The sequence below is a fragment of the Agelaius phoeniceus genome, chromosome 2 (assembly GCF_051311805.1).
Source record: "Agelaius phoeniceus isolate bAgePho1 chromosome 2, bAgePho1.hap1, whole genome shotgun sequence".
In the NCBI taxonomy this organism is placed as follows: domain Eukaryota; kingdom Metazoa; phylum Chordata; class Aves; order Passeriformes; family Icteridae; genus Agelaius; species Agelaius phoeniceus.
The window spans coordinates 72,388,919-72,410,785 of record NC_135266.1 but is presented as its reverse complement, the minus strand read 5'-3'; the positions used below and the strand labels follow the sequence as shown (position 1 = coordinate 72,410,785).

At 37.8% G+C, this 21,867-nt stretch overlaps 2 protein-coding genes across 6 annotated transcripts in view; one reads left to right on the top strand and one right to left on the bottom strand.

Moving 5' to 3' along the window:
* The window catches only part of SGCG (sarcoglycan gamma), a 104,851-nt gene extending 101,511 nt beyond the window's left edge, over positions 1 to 3,340 (top strand). For all 4 annotated transcript variants that reach the window (XM_054653997.2, XM_054653998.2, XM_054653989.2 and 1 more), the window contains 2 exons: positions 379 to 502; positions 2,025 to 3,340. In XM_054653997.2, the coding sequence (XP_054509972.2) occupies positions 379 to 502; positions 2,025 to 2,198 (298 nt within the window). In that variant the 3' untranslated portion in view covers positions 2,199 to 3,340. The remainder of the gene's footprint in view (positions 1 to 378; positions 503 to 2,024) is intronic.
* A 1,896-nt stretch (positions 3,341 to 5,236) lies between these two features.
* Positions 5,237 to 21,867, bottom strand: part of SACS (sacsin molecular chaperone) — a 58,052-nt gene continuing 41,421 nt past the window's right edge. For both annotated transcript variants that reach the window (XM_077173873.1, XM_054653978.2), the window contains one exon: positions 5,237 to 20,977. In XM_077173873.1, the coding sequence (XP_077029988.1) occupies positions 9,414 to 20,977 (11,564 nt within the window). In that variant the 3' untranslated portion in view covers positions 5,237 to 9,413. The remainder of the gene's footprint in view (positions 20,978 to 21,867) is intronic.

Sequence of the window (21,867 nt, the reverse complement as noted above, 5' to 3'; positions counted from 1 at the left end):
TTTAAAAAGTTCCAGACTGTATTAATTGTATTTATTTCAATGTCTTCTTATGTCAAAAATGAAAACAAATTGAAACTAATGTAAAACTGTGTTTCAGGTTAATAGATTAGGTTACTGTTATACTGAAATAATCTGCAGTTATGTATGAAATAATACCTTGCATTTGCATTATGAATTAATCTGTATTTTTCATTTGGGATGCTTTGTTGGTTTTCAAAATAGCTGCCTCCTTATTCAAGTCTGCCTGAAGGAAAGGAAAAATGCATCTTTTGTATGACTTCAGAGCCTGCAAGAGCTTGTTCAATGTTTACTTATTTTTCTAAAATAAAGGAATGTATGAGATTGTGCTACTGTCCAATTTTCTGCTCCTACTTTCAGGCTGGAATCACCAACTCGATCTCTGAGCATGGATGCACCACGAGGAATTAATATTAAAGCACAAGCTGGGAATATTGAAGCGCTTTCCCAGATGGATATCAAACTACACAGCAGTGATGGCGTGGTGAGTACAAGCCCTTCTTTTACATAACTGTGGTTGATCTTCTGTGTGACTGTAACTTCAAGTCTTTTTTTTTCAAGTTCTGTTAATTTAATTCCTCAGGTTTTAGGTAGCAGGATATTAAAATTATTAGTGCCAATAATAAAAGTTTTATTTATGCAAATAATACTACCAACAGACATAATGTTGTATTAGCTTAGAGAGATGCTTTCTAATGAAACTTGGATACTGCTTAGCTCCCTACTAGCACAGTGATTCCCAGGCACCTCAGTGCGGAACCTTGGCTCGGAAGCAGACACAGCCCCAGAGTGGCAAAATTAAGGAGTGAAGCTCTGCAGACATCATTAACAGCAGGCAGCATGCAGCAGCCTATTTATCCCCTCTGCAAGGCTGTACTGTGCCAGTTCTTCCACAGAGGAACTACAGACCAACCCACGTCCATCCATAACCAGCTGGCTCCATGGTGAGGCCTCAGCACTCAGGCCAGGATAGATCTGGGTCCAGCAGCAGTGCTTGTGTCCTGCTCTTCTGTGCACAGGCAGGGACCCTGTCACTTACCTTAGAGTCATAGAGTGAATTGTGCTGGAAGGGACCTTAAACATCATCCAGGTCCAATTTCCCCTGCCATGGCCAGGGACACCTTCAAATAGACTAGGCTGCTCAGAGCTCAATCCAATCTGGCCTTGAACACTTCCAGGCATGGGTCATCCACAATTTCTCTGGACAACCTGTTCTGTGCCTCACCACTGAAAGAAGTTCTTTTTTATATCTAATCTAAATGATAGTTTCTTTCAGTTTAAAACATTCCAGTATGCCTCATAAAGGGTCCCTCCCCAGCTTTCTTGTAGGCCCTCTTTAAGTACTGGAAGGCTGCAATGAGGTCTCCCCAGAGCCTTCTCATCTCCATGCTCCAGTTCTCTCAGCCTTTCCTCATAGGAGAGGTGCTCCATCCCTCTGGGCATCTTCGTGTCCCTCCTCTTAACTCACTTCCACAGACCCATGTCTTTCTTATTTTGGGGGCCCCAGAGCTAATGCAGCACTGCAGGTGAGCTCTCACTGGAGCAGAGCTGCATGGGCAGAATTCCTTCCCTTGCCCCTGCCCATGCTGCTCCTGTTGCAGCCCAGGATATGATTGATTTTCTGGGCTGCAAGCACACATTGCTGGCTCATACATAGGTTTTCATTTGTCAATACCCCCACATCTTTCTCCTCAGGGCTTCTCTCAATCCATTCATCACCCTGCTTGTATCCATTTTGGGGATTGCCCCAACACAGGTGCAGGACATTGCACTTGGCCTTGCTGAACTTCATGAGTTTTCTGCTAAGAAGAGGATGGGCACCAGCTTATTCCTGTCCTTTGTTTATATCTGCCAAGAGCCTAGAGCTCAGAGAAACTTTGTATATAACAAGTCCTGTGTAAAAGGCAGTTCTTAAGCCTCTGCCTAGCCAAATTCAATTTGTCTCATGGCACATTATTGCTTTACCATCTCTAATAACCTCGTTTCTCCTGCTTTTTCCCACACAGCTTTTGCTGGATGCTGAAACCGTGCGTCTGCCCAAGCTGCCTGAGGGTACAAGGGGTGGATCTGGGATTTCTCAGGGGCTCTATGAAATCTGTGTGTGTCCAGATGGAAAGCTCTACTTGTCAGTGGCTGGCATGGGCTCCACTTGCCAGGAATACAGCCGAGTCTGCCAGTGAGGCACCCAAAAGGCCACACACCTCCTTGGGCATCTGGGTTTTGTATTACTCCTAAAGAGCATTATTGAAAGCATATTTTTCAGCATTTTAGAAACAAAGTACTTACAATTTAGGAAACAAATCTACATCTACAGTTCTGGAATACAGGGTGTAAGGGGAAGAAGAGCACAAATGACATTTCCACTGCAGAAGAATGACCTGACTCAAATTACATGTTTTGTCAGAAACACTTGGAAAACAGCCTTACAGAGAGTATAAAAAATAAAACAAATATGTTTCCTTGCTGAACTGTTATTCAGTCAGATGATTATGTCGTTGTTCATATTTTTGAGATCCATGGGTTTTTCCTCTCACTACATGTAAACACTTACTGGGTGAAATGAAATTGAGGGAACTACTTGAATTATTTGTAAGACAAAGCATTATTTGGAAAATTCAGAAAGTGCCAGCAAATGGTCTATGCAATTTTGTTCTTGCAATAACACAAGATAGAAAAATGTGGTATTTGTGTGAGTTCTGTGTAAAAGATGTTAATTTGTTGATAGCTTTCTGTTTTAATTTGGCAACACATATGCTGATTTGCTTCTTACTGAGATTCGTATAAAAATACCTAATGCAAAAAGCTCCAGAAGTCATGAAGGCCTCTCTGTGTCTCAGATCCATTCACTATAAAACAGAGAAGTATGTTAGTGTATTTTATTATAGCATTGTTTGTTCTACTGCCTGTACCATCATATTCAATCAAATCCTTTTTTATTTTATGACATGCTAATTCAACAAGGCAATCTGTTGTGCCAGCTGGACTAGTAAACAAAAAAAAAATATGTCTTCAGATTGTCTGACCTAAGGAACTCTTTGGGCAGTGGGAAAAATTCCTTTTATGCAGCCCACAGATTTCAACTAAGAGGAATATTTCATTCCCATCTGTACCTGTTTACTGGTATTTCTGATCTGTCAGAGTGGGACTCCACCACAAACAGAGAGAGTAAAACTGTTATTATTTTTTACATTAGGATTTTGGATACAAAATAAATGCTCACCAGAGCTGACAAACCGTTTATTGGCCTTGTAAAGAAACACAACTGCAGACCCATTCCCCTGTACAGTGTTGCACTGAACACAAATAAATTGTTTGCACACCTCTGGGTAGCAAGATTTGTATTTAATAGTCTGTTGTTTAAACCTCATGGGTTTTAAATTCCTTTGATGCTGTTTTGTATATACTTTATGGTCTTATTATCCAGGAAGGAGCTATCACATAGTGCCTTGGTGTCTATTTACTGAAGGATTTTAACTCATAGTGTTAGTAAACCACAAATGTCCACCTTTTGGAAAAAAAAAATAATCACCATCCTTAAAACAGAAGAATCAGGACAAAATAACTACTAACAAACTTGCTACTTCAGCTCTGGTGAACAAGGGAAGAAAACCAGCATTTGGATGAGATCCCCAGGTACACACAAAAGCCTGAGCTGAGAAAGAGTCCCACGTTAATATTTTCCACTATTATTGTGGAAAAGCCCAGGGCAGTCCTCGCTTCAAGGGCTGCCTTCGCAATTTCTCCAAGAGTCTGATGTACAGAACTGAAACTGCTCTTCAGCAGCAGGGTGGAGCCCTCAGCAATTAATGCAAACTCCTAAGAACTCCAGTAGAGCAAGTAGGAAACACTTAAGGTGAGCTCAGGCAAGTGAAGCAAGGGTTCACATGTTATCTGCAGAGTGCTCCAACTGCTCTTACACTGCCTAAAGGAGAAGTAGGAAGCCACACATCTTCCCCATCTGAAATTGACTTTTCTTGGGCTAGACTCATTCATTTACTCCTGTCTTCAGGAGTGAGTCCAAGGCTGTTTGCTGTAAGGAGAGAAATGTTTATCTCCACAACTGTATCTCTTGACTATATCTGTCTCTAAGGCTAAGCCCTCAGCTGAGGTGCACTTTAACAGAAACCTGTCTTCAGTATTCCTTTTAAGTCAATGTAGATGGTCCCAGCTCCATGCACAAGCTTTTACAAACCAAAACACAAGGAGACTTCATTGGATAGAAAGTTTGAGTACTAAAATAAAGATCAGCAGATGCCCTTGCATGTGCCAGATACCTAAAAACTGCTGCTACGAGTAAGTTGGAGAACTGTAATGTCACCAGTCTCTTACAGGTGTAGTATTAACAGCAAAACTGGGACTTGAGTCCTTAGAAATTTCAGCCATTGTTCTGACATCAAGGAACATATGCCCGTTTCCATGGAGTATCAAACAAATAATTCACTAATCTAACCCCTAAATGTTAGCTAGATACTGCAAAATAGTTAAAATCTCCTTGTTCTGCTGGCAGTAGAATCTCAGCACTTCAAGTTAGACATTTTAAGCTTTTGTTTTGTAGGCACATTTTCAGTTGTGATTTGCCAATTAATTCACAGCAGGGGACTGAACTGAGGCTTTCCAGGCAAGAATAACCTGACCCCTAAAGAGCTAGGAAAATCAGGGTGCAGTCCCCTGGCTGGTAACACTATTAAGCAGGATGGTGCTTCATTTAGACACTGCAATAACTACCACCTTTCTTGTGGAGATAAATCTTCTGGACTTCTTTCATTTCACAGGTGGAGTCTAAGTAGTACCAAAACCTAGAGCCTACTGTACCCTTAGCACTGCAATCACACCAATGACTAACTTGATCATTTTCATTGCTTAAATTTGATTCTTCTTTTCATTATGCTACAACACTGACATCAGAAGTATTGTTCCAGTATAGAAGTTGTGCACATAAAGCATGGCTGGCAACATCTTGTCACTTTTTCTTTTAGGTGTGGCTAGTAGAGAAACAAAATTTATGCTAACATTACCAGAGTATTATCAGCTGATGCTACCATCTGAATTGCTGTTAATCTTAACATAGGTCATACATCACTAAATTATAATTTTTGATATCTCTATGTGGATGTCTATTTCCCCCGCTTTAATACTTCAAAATTACTGTTTCTACTTGAATCAAACTACAGTAATTAGTTAGAGTAACAGAAAATTATGGCACAGGGAAATGAGAGTATGCAGTTCTCTTAGTTTATTTCCAAAAGCATTATTCAAATAGAAAAAAAATCACTACCAGCATAGTGAACTGATTTGTTTGCATATTTACTCCCTCAAAAAGAATTATTTACAGCTGTTCTTGCAACTGGTTGCAATTGTTACACAGTGGAAAAATTATAGAAAAACTTCACTGGTGATTGTGCAAACATAAGCTTTTTTTTTTCCATTTCACAGTCCTTTAGTATTTGCAGTTGTCTATCTTTATATAGCTTTATGCAAAAGGAAATTGCAAGAATTGGAAACCACGTTCTTGAATAAACTTTATACATTTTGAACAATCTGCTTCTGCTTTTGTATTCAAATGAAACACAGCTTAAATGAATGTTTTCATTTTTAAAACAAAATTGTTTATACAAGACTAAGAATGTGAAATGTACTTTATTTAAAAATATGAACACAATTCTTGGTCCCAGCTAAAAATGTACTTAGCAGAATTTAGAAAATGCTTTACAATTAGGTTTCATTGGACATCTAGAATTCGTTTGTCTTAATCAGTAGTGGGTGAAAGTAAACAAAGAAATTACTGCAGTGCTACTGAATTAATCATCCAGAAAACAAACCAAAGAAAAAATAAACAGTTTTGATCAAAATTCATTGACAAAATCCTTCATGTGTCAAAAAAAATGTGTGTCTTCTTCAAATGAAAGCATTTAATTTGGCTGCCAGGTTTAGTTATTTTTGAACTATCAGTTCTTCCTTTGTTCCCCAGGACCAATCCAGCCTTTCTCAAAGGGTTTAGATCCAGCAACAGAAAATCTCAAAGGTGGTACTACATTCCTCTACTTTAATTGGAGCAATTACAATAGATTTAATTATAGCCTTTTTTAAAGCAACCCAAGTATACCAGTTCCAAGTGAATGCAGTCCTTGTAGTAAATTTTAAACCCTATTTCACAAATCATTACAGTAACTTTACTGATAATGATTTGAGTACATATATTGGAAAACTGCATTTTTTACACAATAAACCATTTATTCTTCTGGTAGTCAGCTACACAAAAATCTATGTCCTTAACAAAAAACAACAACAAAACCAAAACAGAACAAAACCACTAACAAACAAAATATATTTTTTCTTGTCACTAATTGTTGAGGCAAGTGTCCTGTGCTTTTTAGAATAGCTGTGTAACACTTCAGTGTTTGAGAGGAAAGCTTTTAAAGCACAAGATAGTAACAAGACTATCAAGGCTTATTCCAACTGCAGTTCCTTAGATTTAAGCTGCTCTGTGTATAGTTGAATCAGCTTCCTAGACCACTGACTTTTTATTAAACTACTCAACTGTAATTTTGGGAGACAAGAACTGAAGCTGCTTTTCCTAGATAAACTGGTGGTACCTGTGGAAGGCAAGAGATAGACCTGAATGAAAAGATATTTTCTCCAGTGAGAAGTCATTTAACGTGCAGAATTACTTGCTAAATGTATTTTTGTGGAACCTGCTAACATTTACTTCTACAGATCCTTAGTACAGAATCATCACATCCTAACTGTTCTTAGCCTCTATACCTGTCTTAGACACATTGTCAAGTCTCCCAGCTGAGCCAAAAGGAAGAATCAATTAAGCATTTTATTTATTTATTTTTAATCAGGAATTAAATGGCACTTACAAAATCATGTTCTGTCCGAACATGGTTTCCTGGTCTCACAAAGTCTCTTTATTTATGTTAGCTGTTACAGTGAGTTAAGCAAATAAGAAACTAAGAGACTTCCAACTGAGACACCTCTCCTGCCTGTCCCTCTGCAGTCATCTGTAAATTTTATTGTTAGTTTCAATTCAGGAATAACAGAATTAATTCATTCATTTTCTGTGCCATTCCAGTTTTCTTTCTCAACTTGGCTCAGGCTTTAAAATTGTTTCAGACCATTAGCTTCTTAAGAACTGGGACTATTTTCTTTCTCAGTGTCAGTGCTCAGCAGAATATACAAACTAAACAAAACTAAAGTTAGAATAGTTTAGTGATTCTGCACAGCCATTTTAACAGTTCATAATAATAATACTGGTAAGACAACATAAGTTGCTTATAAAACACAGTTATACACTTAGAAGATTTTCTTCCTCAAGAGCTCACATTAAAACAGGAAACTATTCATGGTGCTCCTGTCACACTTTTGCATGCTTCCATGAGACCTTATGTTTTAGCTTCATTTAAAATGAGAAGCATGAAAACTGTTTCCGTTTCAAGTATTTTGTATAGTCTGAAGACTATTCATCTGACTTGATGTACAAAGCAAGAACCACAAAGGAATCTATTTTAAAAATATAGGAAATTAACTAAACTAATTTATTTCATGGCAGACCAGGTTTTGTGTTTTACTTACATGCTATTTATTGCAAAAAAAAAACCAGCAAAATGTACAATTTGTTTGAGAAAACTGCAAACATATGTCATTGCAAAAAAAAAAAAAAAGGCAAGTTAACTTTTCAATAGTATTTTAATATTTGTACAATTATTTAGAATTAATCAAAAAAAGATTGTGTATTTACCTATATAAAAGCTTCAAATAATAGGTAAAGTTAGCTTACATTATAAAACCAAAACACATCGGACTGAAATATTTGTTTGCATTTTTCTTTATTAAATTTATGGCACTTAATTTAATAGCAAAAATAATAATAATAGGTCTCCACAATCAGAAGCAGTATCATTTTCCATTGTCACATTTCTTCGAGATCAAGGCCTTTATAATTTACTCAAAACTGAGGCAGACCTCATTGTGATTTTTTGTTTTTGTATTACAACACTATCACAGCTATATCAGCTGTATCAGCAAGCTTGCTGTTGTTTATTTTCCTTTGTATTCTGTAAGTTAAATTGCAGTTTCACTGTGCTGTCAAGAAGACAGTGTAACAGCATGCCACTGGAAAATGTTTGAATTTATGTTTAATGTGGCTGATCCAGCAAAAAAAAAAATCCTTTCATTTAACATTATCCTTCCATTTTTTATTTTTAAAAATTTTTTTACAAAAAGCTAATGTTGAACATACATGTTGAGCATGACATTACCAACAGTATTACAAACTATAAAAGAAAAAGTGTGAACTAATAATCAGATTTCTCAAGGGCTGTAGTGAATAACAAAATAAAACCAGCATTACATTGCAGCACCTTTAAACATGTAACAAAAAACAGTGCTCTGTGTACACCAAAAATAAGTTACTGAACTGTACTATTACCAATGTTTGTGGAAAAATATATATATATGTACACACACAAAGGCACACACGCAAGGGAAAAAAAGGAACTCAAGCATTTAGGCGTCTGAAAACTTGAGTTTTGGTGTTCCAAAAAAAAATCTTAAAACACCATATAATAATTCTGTTCACAGATTTTATATCATCCACATGCTTTTTCATTAGACAAAAGATGACAGACTCTAAAAGAAAAAGTAAATTAAATACTTAATTATTTTATAATAAAGTAAATGCAATCAATGCATGATGTGGCATGTTAAATCAAGTATCATTATTCAGCATTTAAAATAACTGTACCAATTTACATGTACTAAACTATCCTTTGAATGTTTACAGTTTGATGCTGCAGCAAATTTATAATCAGATCCAGCTGATAAGATTATTACTATGGGTGACATGAATGTCCACAGAACGCAAAAGAATACAGATAATACTTTGGAGCAGTTTCTCCAAAGTTATTTTAACTTCCATCCCATTTCCCATTTCATTGTATGTCCAGTCTTAAGATTAGTACATTGAAAACTGACATTACCCTTTCAGAAACATTACATTAAATGAAATAAATCTAATAAGGAGTTACAATTACAGGCTTTATCTAACAGAAAGCTAAGCTTTGGTTATATAAAGTGCAGTTCAATAATATGCCAATTCATCACAATGTTGTGCATACATCTAATTTTTGCAGCTCGATTTCCTTGCAAATTCTAAAAAATATTCAGGTTTTACAGTTTGCTTAACAGCAGGCTCAGTTAAGAAAAAAAATCCCATTTAAGTAAATTTTAGTTCTAGGTACCTCGGTACAATCCACTTTTGTTCACGACACTTCTAAACTGCTTGGCACCATGCAACCTCTTGGATGTTCCATAATCTGCACAATTGCATTTGTATGCCACCACTTGAAACACCTAATTCTTGATAAAACAGTTCCCTTACCTCTTCAAATAATTTATACTTTTTGTTGTATGAAGTTTTCAAGTTTTATTATGATGCAAGCAGTACATTCCATCACTCTCATAGCAACTTCTGAAGTAAACCTATCATTGGGAATCTGTGGAAAAGGAAGTAAGTCAGGATACCTAGTTTTTAAGCTATCTACTCCATAAGCCTCCAATGTCTGAACATCATTTGAAAGTCCTTCAAGTTGCTGACTGTACTCCTCTATTTTTTGTGCAAGAGCTGCTGGTTTTATGTCTTTGTCTGACTTGCCCTTCACAGCGTAGTCAGCTGCAATCAAGGCTAGTTTAGTAGAAAGGTAGCACTTAAAGCACACCCATTCATTGGCATTTTTATGAAGGTCGTTCCGTGCAGCTGAGAAGTTGGCTCGGGCCTGCCTAAGCCATCGACGCGCCTCCACAGGATTGCCAACGGACCTGAACGTAGGGGGGACGAAAAAGCGCTGGGACGAAAAAGAGGGCCCTGTGGAGGAGGGACACTTTTCTTTATACTGCTGTCTTTCAGATTTGTGGCTTGTTGCTTCCTGATTCCATGAAGTGTAAAATCTCTGAAATGAAAATTTATCTGACTGAAATCGAGAAGCGGAAGATGAAAATGGTCTCCTTGAGGCTCTGTCCATATTTTGATCCATAAAGGCCTGTTTTTCCATCCTGTTAATCTCATTCTGCAAATGTTTGAAAACCTCATTTGCTATATCAAGATTCTCTGCATTTTTATCTGGGTGCCATTTAAGATACAGCCTTCTAATAATCTTTTTTCTTTCTGATTCTGGAAGCTTCCAAGCCTGTTCAATCACAGATGTCACTTCTCTTAATATTTCTGGCAACGAGTTTGACTTTATCTTTTTTGGAGAGTGGTGTTTTGAGGACATTGTTTTGTGGCTTTCTCTACCAGTGAAGATAGGTGGAATTGCCCTCGGTCCATGTGCTGGAAATTCTGTAGGACTGGTTGGGGTAGAAGGTGTGCTATCCCTGCCTTGAGAGCTTTCCTCTGGTCTGGAAAATTTGTACAAGTCTAGGGAGCTCACTATTTTATATTCACTATATCCAATATCAATCTGGTAAATCTTCCCTAGAAAACTGGGGCTTTCATCATCTTCTCTTTCTACTTCTTGCACGATGATTGCATAGGTGTAAGTAGGCTGATATGATCCATATATATCACCACCTTCAGAATCAACAAGGTAACCAACATATTCACCAGGATAAAATACATTCATTGGATCCATTAGAAGTGTATAGTGAATTTCAGCTGGTATAGGAGTGCCAGGTGTTGGTAGTTCAAGTTTTGATGGCTCAGAAGAGTCATACTTCACGCCTAAGCTGTCAAGCTTCTCACTGATCCGATAAATATCATTACAACCCAGCATGGCAATTAAATATGAGGTATCAGAGATCAGGTTGTCAGTTGCAGATTTTAAGGTCATGGCTAATGCTAAGAGGAAATTTATGTCCTTGCTGTCAGAATGCTGTATGTAAAGCAATATTACTGCATTTCCATATCTCTTCAAGAAAGCAAATGTTTCACTTTTGCTGTGGGGAATAGGAGCAAACCCTTTAACTCTTAATGTTGTTTGCAACTTCTCAAAACAGGAAACTTTCAAACCTTCTCGCAAAGCTTTGCAAAGTCTTATTGCTTTTTCTTCGTTAGCCAGGAAAGCATTGTCATTTTCATGCTTCATAATCCTAATGAGTCCTGTGATGAACTGCTCTGAAGACAACAGTAACTGTAACCTTCCCTGCAAAGAACATAACGCTCCAAACTGACAAATTTTGGGCGACTCCTCATCTAACTGTTCTTCAAGTATACTGCTAAGTAAGCGAGGCCTCAGCTTCTGAGGGAATAACATTATCAATTTAGTGTGAAAGCCATGGTCTTTGCCTAAGTAACACTGGCTGAGATCAACAAGCATCTGCACACCAATGTTACCTTGGATTCTGCTTTTGTAGTGGGGTGCATCATCAAAAACTAAGATACTAGACTTTACCAACCTACCATCTTGACTGGGAAGGTAAAGGGCAAAATCTCTCATATTCTCAAGGTCATTCCTAACCTTTACAGAATCATTCTGAAGACTTTTGAACAGGCCTGAAACTACTCTTTTAACTGTGCGCATTTCATTGGGATCCAATTGCTTTCCTTCCGAGCTCTTATATATGCGACCTAGAACTTCAACATACTGCTTTGTTGAAATTATGTCTTCAGTGCCCAAATGTTTAAATAACTGATGGAAAGTACCAAGTTCTAAAGGAAGCTTGTAAAGATAAGGTTTAAAATCAGATTCATACTCAAGGTTTATTACCACCTCCTCAGGCTTAAGGAGCTTCCAACCTTCTTCCACCATTACAAAAGAAACTCCTCGAAGTTGAAAGCGGAATTCCCTCTTCTCTGTACTAAGAAACTCATAAATGCTTCTTAGGACCTTGGCCCTAGTTTTCACCATGTCCTCATCCAAAGTTGTTATATTGCATATGTTCCTGCAGTTATTGATAACTTTGTCCAGAGGAGGGTCCAAATTAACATTCAGCATGGCTAAAACTTGCTCAAGCTGTTCTTGTGCACCAAGACTACTCCCCTCTTGTTCTTTGATGCTTAAAGGTGTTGCTTTCTCAGGAAGAATAGGACATGATGTCCACAGCAACTGCAACACGTCGGTCTGCTTGAATTTAGGGTTCACCTGTGCCCCATTGAATCGTATAAGTGGAAGAGTTCCGTTAACTTCTTGATACTGAGGATGAAATCTCACAAATTCTGCTGGAGCTCGCTCAGGGCACAGAAAAGGAATTAAAGACAATTCTTTCAGAAAATTTCCGGAAAAAAGGTCAGCTCTTTCTTGAAATATATGATGGAGGAGAACATCAACAGTATTCTGCAGTGTTTCTTTAGACCAGTTTTCCGTATTTGCTCGCATGCTGATTTCCTTAGCAAACTGCAGTAACTGCTGCTGTGAGATGTTGAATTTCAAACCGATATGTCGCAGAAAAGTTACCCACGATGGAAGGAACACCGCTTGATTTTTTGGTTTTGTAAGTTGCTCTAGCTTCTTAAAAAAATCTTGAGGTATAAAGAATTTTTCAGGCAGCATAACTTCAAAGACTTTTACAGTCCTGTCGTAAAAGTACTTTGCAGGTTTTAACCTATTGCTTGCATCATGAATGATCAAAATGCTTTCAAGCTTTTCAAACAGCTGTTCTTTCATTTCTGAAGTTTCTTCAATGCTAGTTAGCCTATTCTTTAAGTAGATCAAATGTTCTAATTTTGCATCGTAAGACAGACTTTCAATTTTTGGCAAAAGATGTTTCAAGTACACTTCAAGATCATCGACAGAGACACAGCCAAGCATAGTATACAGATCTTTCAAATGAACCTTCTCCTCAAGAAAAGCCGATGAAGTTGACTGTGTCCATCTGTCTACTTCTACTGATGGGATGCTTTTTGTGAGGACATAGCACGTCCCATATTTTGCAATGCTGATGTATCGGCCACTGATTGATTTGTAACACGGAAGAGACTTTAAAATTTTAATGTCATCCTGAGATGTCAAATGACATAAGTTGCAATTGAAGTACATTAGGAGAGCCTCAAAGTCACTTTCTGCTAACTTTTCAGTCTTGAAAGTTGATGTCTGTACCATATATTGTATGGCTTTCAGAATGCTGGAGGGATTATCTATGTTTGCTGTACGTCCCGACAGCAAAGGCACTAAAGCACTGTCTTTGGAGCAGATTTTGTTCAATGCCAGCTGAATGCAACCCGTTTTCATTAAAGCATGGAAGACTTTATCACTCTGGGCATTTGGAAAGACAGCTATGTGCATGATGCTGAGTGGCAGCAAGACATCACACTCTGGCACAACCAGATGATTGGCTGAGACAGTAAACTTTACACCTGGGAGCAAAGTCCAGTCCTTCAAAGTTTCAATAACACCATCAAATTTTGCTTGTGTATCTTCTTGCTCTTCCTTAATATTTAGAGACTCGCTGATGAAATGCCAAGCACTTTTAAGCCAAGATTCACTTGCAAAGTTTTCCTTCCATTTCATACAATTTTTAGTTTTATACTCTCTCGGCAGCACAGATGATAACAATTCAGCAAAACTTCTGATATCAAAGACTTTTGCTACTTCACTGCTGAGCAGAATATTGTTGTATCTCAAATACAATGTGTTCATAAAGAGATCCTTCCGTGATGGAATCAATTCATGGTATGTTGTCAAGAACTTCGGTCGCTTTGAATCAAAAACTTGCAAAACATTGTCCAGAGTAATGAGGAGTGGCAAACCCTCAATTTGGATTTCATTTTCTTCTGCATCTTTGAAACAGTAGTCAACCAGGAGTTTGAGGCTATGGAACAGTTTCAAATTTGTCTGCTGAAGACGACAGGGTAACTTTCCAATGTGGCAGTTAGAGTCTGGAAAAGAAAATGTCATCAAAAACAATCGTACATCAGCAGGTGTCACATAGGTGACTGGAATATCTGCATCTACCAAGCAGTGGTAGAGATTTGCAGTCTCATCACAGTTGTATACCAAATTAAATCCAATTTCTAAGAGTAAATGCTTTAGTCTGTAAACATTTTCAGCCACTGTCTTCCGTGTTGTGATGTTGTATTCTGTATTTTTGAGGTGCTGCAATTCATCTTGTAGTAAATTGTCAAAGAATGGTCTGCCTTTGTTCACAGTAGACATGTTAACCCATGTGATGATAACAGCAGAATGTAAATCAGAACCATCAACATTTGGAGCTCTCATAACAGGTAAAAGACGCTTCAAATCTTCATAAATGCAACTGTAAACTGCTTTCACTAAGCAATACCAGTCTGGCTGAATATCAAGTCTATTAACTGGGAAAAAGGATAAAAACTTTTTTAAAGTGTCTTTCACAGCATGAATAGGTGTGTTTTGCAGCACTGATACTGTAGGGTCAGTGCCTGGAAAATACCTCTTCTTCAGCTGAATCAGCAGCTCAACATAGGCTGGTGCTATCAGTGCTGTCATTAGACTACTATTCCAGTCACTTCTTACTCCAACACCATTATCATCACGCCACAGATTTCTTCTTGCAGAGTCCAGAGCAAAGTGTCCATTCACATGGAAAGGTAATCCAGTTTCTAATGATAAGGGTAAGAAACAGAATGCTCTGTGGGGTTTTTTGTAATTGTGAGTAATGCAAGCTGCTACTCCACCACGAGGGAAAAGAGTAATGTCCTCATTCTTGTGGGCTGAGACCACACTTTTGGATACCTTTTCCATGGCAGAAAAGCCTGACCTGTTACAAATTAACCAAGTGGTGAGATTTCCTTCAGAGTCTTCAGTATCCATTGTGTAAGTAATCTGCTGTACAGGTATTTCACTTAGCTGCTTCTTTTTAGTTACACTGTCGATCACAGATGCATGGAATTGCTTTCGTTTCAGTCTGTCTCCATCAGTGATTTTGCCTTGTACAGAATACAGGACATTCAGTGCTCCTGTTGTTTTTTCTATCTCACAAATAGAAATTTTTTCCATATGGTTCAAAAACATTAGGAGTTCTGCTCCATCTGTACGCAGCTTATCCAAAAGATTTTGGACCATTCTATCTGAGCACGGAACTGACGAAATTTCTGATACTTTTGCCATTTCTCCATTTCGAAGAGGAAACCTAAACATTGTACAATTGTCCAGTTTAAAGTGATTTCCTAAGTAGAGATCCAGTACATCTGAGAACTGTGTTCTGAAATCTGCATCTAAATCTCTAAACATGCGGCCAGGACTTGTTGATGTTGAACCTGGTGCATATCTCGCATGAGGGTCGAAGATGCAAAGTATATCGTTGCCAGACAGGAAAGAAGGGCAATCCGTAATGTGATAAACAGAATTGAAACCTATACCATATTGCCCAGTTTTACAGGGATTCCCTACTTTTGTACCTTTTCCAAGGTTCTGGATTCCCCGAATATCATCTTCTGTAAAAGGCTGATTGTTGTAAACACAGAGTGCTGGTCCTTGAAGTGGTGCCCATTTCTCATCAAATATTCTATCGGCTGGATGCTGTCTAGGATCAAACACAAAACAGATCTCTGTAGCTTTTGCATCATCTGCATTCTGAAGGAGTTCTTTCAGCATTTCTTTTTCTGAAGGGTAAGCATTCAGAATGCTTTTAATTCTACTAGTCAATTTTTCTTTCTGGCCAAATTCTGTTCCAAGGGTAGTAAAACAGATATTAGATGCATATCTTTCTAAAGCTTTATGGCGTTTTGGTATTGCTCCAAGCTTCACTGCAACTTCTCTTGGAATATCGCCATGACAATATTTAACAGTTGTGTCTTTAACTTTTATCCACGGACAGTCATTGTAACACAAAGATTTTGCAGGCAGAAGTGCAAGACGAGTATCTGGCAACAGTATCTCACCATACTTTTTCTCACAAAATTCCTGCTTCTTCTCTCTAATGAGGCCCCATATTCCTTCACTAATTATTCTCCTGCAGAGCTGAAAGCTGTCTTCTGTTAGTTGTTTGGTCCCTCTCTCCTGATTTATTGATTCCAGAACTACAGCAAAGTCTTCAACTGTGAAAGCCTGTCTTACACCTACGCTTTCAAACAGCTCACGGAAACTATTTTTGTATTTGTTAGGCAATTGATAGAGATAGGGTGCTGCCTCAAAATTCAAATGAAAAGACACTTTTGATGGATCAGCATACACATTCTCAACCAAAATAAAACTACAGTTTGTTAGCTGTTCAATTATCATGGCTTTTGTTGACTCATTCTCTAACATCGCTTCATGCAGGTATTTGTAACAAGCATTAGTGATGTTTTCTTGATACAATGTAATTCCATCAAACGACTTTGCAACTTCTTCTAACTGATTTATGACTAAATTAACAGCTGGTTTCTTAAGTAAACCCAAAAATTCTTTGACAGCTAATGACAAAGTACCACAACCTTTAAAAGAGTGGGAATTTTCATTAAGAATTGGTTGTATGAGGCAAACTATATCTTGATGATCAGCAGTGAAAAGATCATTTGCTGAAAACATCGCTTCAGGCTGAAAATCACTGCCTTTCCAGTGCAGTGAGAAGCCCGCTGGTTTGCTAAGGAAAGGAAGGAAAGGAATGTTTTGACATTTTGCAGCAAATTCTTTAGCTCTAGGATCTCTAGATTTTAATTTTTCATCAATAAGACTCAATATAATGCTGCTCCTGAGACAAGCTGAAGCGTGATCAGTCTTGTTAATTTCAGCTACTGACTCTGCACGTTCTATCAGATCTTCCCATAAGATATCATCTTTAGCCATTCCCAACTGCACAAGTTTAACCAAAATAACAGGGTTAAGATAATCCTGAGTGGTACCATAAGGAAATCTTCCGTCCTCAGCATCATACAACTTTGCAACTCTTCCTTCAGGATGGATCAGTCTTGATGGTGTAACTAATGAATGTCCATCCAATGAACAGGGAATACATGGAGTAGCACGAAGAATTCCTGAGAACTCCTCAAGTTTTTCATTGAGAACATAGCGCATCAGAGGATCACGTAGCTCTGGATCAATCTCCTGAATGTTAGGGAAAAATACCTCAGAAAAGAACTGTTTCTCAGAGAAAGTGTTCTCCGATAATATGTATTTGCATCCCGCTTCTTCAAATCCTGTCCTTACCCAGGATGGAAGATCTACAGCACACAGATTTTTGGAGCCAGTTTTTTTAAGGTACTTCAGAAAGATCTTGAAGGCTGACGGCCCAACATCTGGCCGTTTCAGTATGGAGTCATCTAAAAACCTTACATTCTTCATGGAAACCCAAGATGAACCATCAGAAAACACTTTGATCCCTTCTTTGCTTTTCATATGAGCTATGTCCTCATAAAACCCTTGACAAATAACAGAAAAATCATCGTGAACTGAATCGGGATCTGGCCACACTGCACAGTAACTGTAGTCAACTAGCTCACCATTGATTGCCATGTCACGTAAGACACAAAGGGCTTCTATGTAGGCTTTTACAATAACATGCCTCATGAATACTGTATTCCATCTTCCTTTTGTGTCTGTTTTCCAGATTTCTTTCCGATTTGAAGTAACTGCAAAGCAGCCATTTATGTGGAGAGGTAAGCCTGTTTTTATTCGCAGAGGTAAATAGCAGAATACTTCACCTATGTTGTTACAATTAGGTTTCACAATCCATTTTTGATCCTGGGTTTCAGACAGCAACACTCCTACACCACCACAGGGAACTAGGCCTAGTCTTCGTCCACTTTCATGCAAAGAAAATTTCAAAGCATCTCCAACATCCATGCAAGAACATATAAGCCATGTTGTTGAATCTACTGTTTTCTGTGGCAATTCATCACCTGATCTTTTCGTCTGTCCTGATTTAGCCATTTCAAAGAAAGCAGCTGGATCTTCTTCGGTACCTCTGAAAAGTGGAGACTGTAAATCAGCAATCCGCCTGAACACATGGTGAAATTCCTCTACCACTATCTGCAGGATACATGATGACTTTGGTGTTTCCGTGGGAAGCTTTTTAGTACTGCTGCTGCACACCTTCATGAGTTTAGCTGCTTCCTTTAAAACACTTACATTTGGTGCACTCAAGGCTTTGGAAGAACACAGATTTTTTCTGATAGTGACAACATCTTGTGCCACGCCAGGATCATCTGCTTCAATTTTCAAGTATTTCAAAACCATTGAATTTACACTCTGAGCAAATATTATCAGTCTGTGACCACAAATGCTAAATTCATCCACAAGAGAGTAAATGTCTGCTGTATTGTAGGATGCACTGCTGACTTCACTCACTTTAGCTTCCTGCTGAGTCCTAAAGGACAGCCTGAAAAGTGTCCCTTTGTAGCTATAGGGAGATTCTACTGTCAGTGGTAGCTGGCAACCAAAAACTCCTATAAATGGCTTAAACTGATTTGGAAATTTTCTCAGTCTCTTCTGTTGCTTACTCCAGTTGATTTTGATGCCAGGGTTAGATTTATCTCTGATATGCTTACTTATGTGGTTGACATTTGGATCAAACATAATCATGAATTCCCGGCTCAAAATAATAGGAACATCAGTGATATGATAAACAGAATTGAATCCCAGTCCAAATTTTCCTACTTTGTCAACTTCACTCCTTTTTAGAGACTCTCCTAATCGAGTTATATTTAGGAAATCAGAGTCGGAAAACTCAGAATTATTGAATGACCACAAAGCTGGGCCATGACATGCTGCCATTCCTGGATCCAGAAGGTTCTCTCTTATATCCATATTTCTTCTCATGTCAATCAGGAAATTACATTCCGTTGCATTAGCATCATCAGCATTTTGAAGAAGCTCCTTAAAGATATCTGAAATGGAAGGGTATTCTTCCAATATGTTTTTAATTCTCACAGTCAGAGGCTCTCTTTGCCCAGATTGCTCAAACCCCATATTTTCTGGATTAATCAATCTTGTGCTAAGGCATGGGACATTTAACCACTCAGCGGTTTTCATTGGTATGTCTTCGTGCACCAAAATTATGGGTTCAACAGAATCCTCAAGCAGATCGTTTAAGTCATCAACTTTGATGTCACAGTAACAGCACTCATGAATTGGCTTCATTGCAAGTTTATAAGGAAGTTTGCCACTGTACAGTGGCATGGGCGTATGCAGACTCGCGGGGATCTGATTGCTGTACAGCCATCTTATGATGCTCAACATAATGTGAAGGCTTTGCTTACTCTCTTGTTCCGAGAGAGACTGCTCACTCTTCAGATATATTTTCTGAATGACCATAGAAACATGGTCTGGCGTTAACTCCTCAATTGAACCACAACATTTAAACAACTGGTGAAACTTTGCCATAGTTTTTGGAACATAATGTAGATAAGGCTGGAGATCAAGATCAGGAACTGATTTTATAACTGCTTGTGTGAGGGAACAAAATGTTTTACCTGTCCAAACCCAGGGAAATTTCAGGGCTTTAAAAGCTTCTTTCCCTTCTTCTAGATGATCATGCATAAATCCATAAATCTCAAGCAAGATATGCTGAAATTGATAATAGTCCTCATCACTGAAGGTTTTAGAACTATGCCAATCAACTACCACCTTGAAATGTTTCAAGACTGCTTTTATGCTGGGCTTGGTGGGGATGCCAAGTGCTTTCTCTATATCCAACAGTACATTTTCCACAAGAGGAACTGAGGAACCAACTAAAATTGCATGTGATATATCACACATTTCTGGTGGTGAACACAGATTACAGTGATCTCCTTTCCAAACCAAGGACCCTGGATAATTTGGAGGCCTTTCCTTACTTGCAGGAATCCATTTTATCTTTTTCATTGCAGCTTTTGTTTCAGATGATTGAAGCAGCATATGGTTTTTGTTCAAAATTGTTAAGAGAGTTCTAGCTTTTCTTAATAGCAAATCATGATCGGTGTTGGAGTCAGAATGCAAACTTTCAATTTTTTTTGCCACTCTCAAGATATCATTTTCGTCAAGATTTGCTTCATTTTTTAAGCCTATTTGTCTTAGTGAATGAAGAATATCTGAGGATGTAAAAATAACAGGGGGGAAGCAACTTTCCTCCTCAGCATAAAACAAATATTGCAGAAGTTCTACCTCAGGATCAAAGAGTTCGTTTGCTGACATTATCTTTTCCGGTGAGATCCGAATAAACTTTAGTGGTGTCAGCCAATCTATCACATCTGTATTCTCATTTTTCAGAAAAGTCAGATTTTCAAGAACCCATTGCATGATCTGTGCTGTTTCATCATATGAATAAAAATCACTTCTTATGTCTTCTATAACAAACTTCAAGCAGTCTGTGCTCTTTAGCTGTTCTATTTTCAGCAAATTAGCTAAGCGAATAGTTGCTTCATCACTGCTGTCAATTATTGGAACAGAAAACCTTAGACCAGGAGGAATTTTGGCAGTGTGGTGTAAAACCTTACTACCTTTTAGCCCAGTAAAAACAGGGACACTTTCATCAGACAATTTTTCAATTTTTTTAAATATTAGCAATTCCTGAATAATTCTCTTCTCTTTTTCATTTGCATCTGTTAAACTAGCTAAGAATGCCCTAAGAGCATCTTTATGTGTCGGTGGGAATGACGCAACCTGATTGCATAATTTCTGTAAGGACATTTTTTCCATTATTTGTAAAACAGCACTTGGCAATGGTGGATGCACATACTTTTTTATAAGTGGATGTTGAATAGAAATATCCAGTTTCTTAAGTACAACTCCACCAATTTTCTGAATAATATCAGCTAAATATTCTGGGAGCTGAGTGTCAGATTCATCTTCCAGAATGATGGGTGATGGATTCCTAAATCTAACCAGTTCCACCGATGTTTGATTTTCCTCCAGCAGTGTCTTGGGGATAAGCGGCATTTCATCAAACACACTCAAGTCATGAGAAAAATGTATGTATAGATTCTTCCAGACCATCTTCAGCCAGGAAACTGATGGGTGCTTTTTTTCTTCCAAGCCTGGATACCACTGTACAACCACATCTCTCCCAGGCCACACACTGTTCATAATTTCTTTAATGAGCCGGGCAAACCTTTCTGGGTTCAGGAGCTGCAGCTGAGTGCATGGCCTCCCTGAAATTACAGCAAAAGGGAAAAGCTGTGAAAATCACAGAGCAGAGTTACTTAGCAAATGGCTTCAGGGGACAAAGAAAAAAGAAAACAAGGAATAAAAGTCTAATCTGTACCCTGTATTTTGTAGAAAAAAAAAGTTTGTTAACCAGGACTGCAGATACCAGCTTCCTTTACTTTCAGGAGTTAATTAAAAGAAAATACATTCCATATTAGTATGAAAATATAAACAATTTGAAAATTATCAGTATGTTATTATATTTGTTAGTTTAACACAAACGTTCTCAGGCAAATATAGCAACTAGAGATTTAGAACTGAACTACAAATTATTTTTTTTTTAGTTAATTCTTTACCCAACTTATTTGCCTAGTGGTAAATAAAAATCTAATCCTTTATTTGTCTATAGCTGGAAATGTTAAATAGATTTGAAAGATTATTTATTAGATATAGCAAAGTGGTTCAGGTGCAGCTGCTCTTACAACTAAAACTGACAATAAATAAGACTCAGGTAGGAAGTGCTGAAACTAAGTCTATATGTTTATTCTTATTACCGATATTCTATATATATATTCTTATTACTGATGTTCTCACTAAAAGAAATATGTCTTTACACTCATGTCTTAATTATCATTAGGAAAGTTTATACTTAAAAACTACAGAACTTCTGGAAGAAAAAGAGCACAGAATAAAAAAATATCACTACCTCCCAATGCATCAGAAATGATGACAGAAGTGAAATAATGACAGAAGTGAAAGCAAGACATCTTTTTGAATTTCAGATCTTTCATCACACATCTAGTTAACATTACTATCTTCTTGAAGGCAACAGTCCAAATAAAGATTGAGAGCAGTTATAGACATCCTTCAGAAAAAAATCTTTTTTCTTTCACTT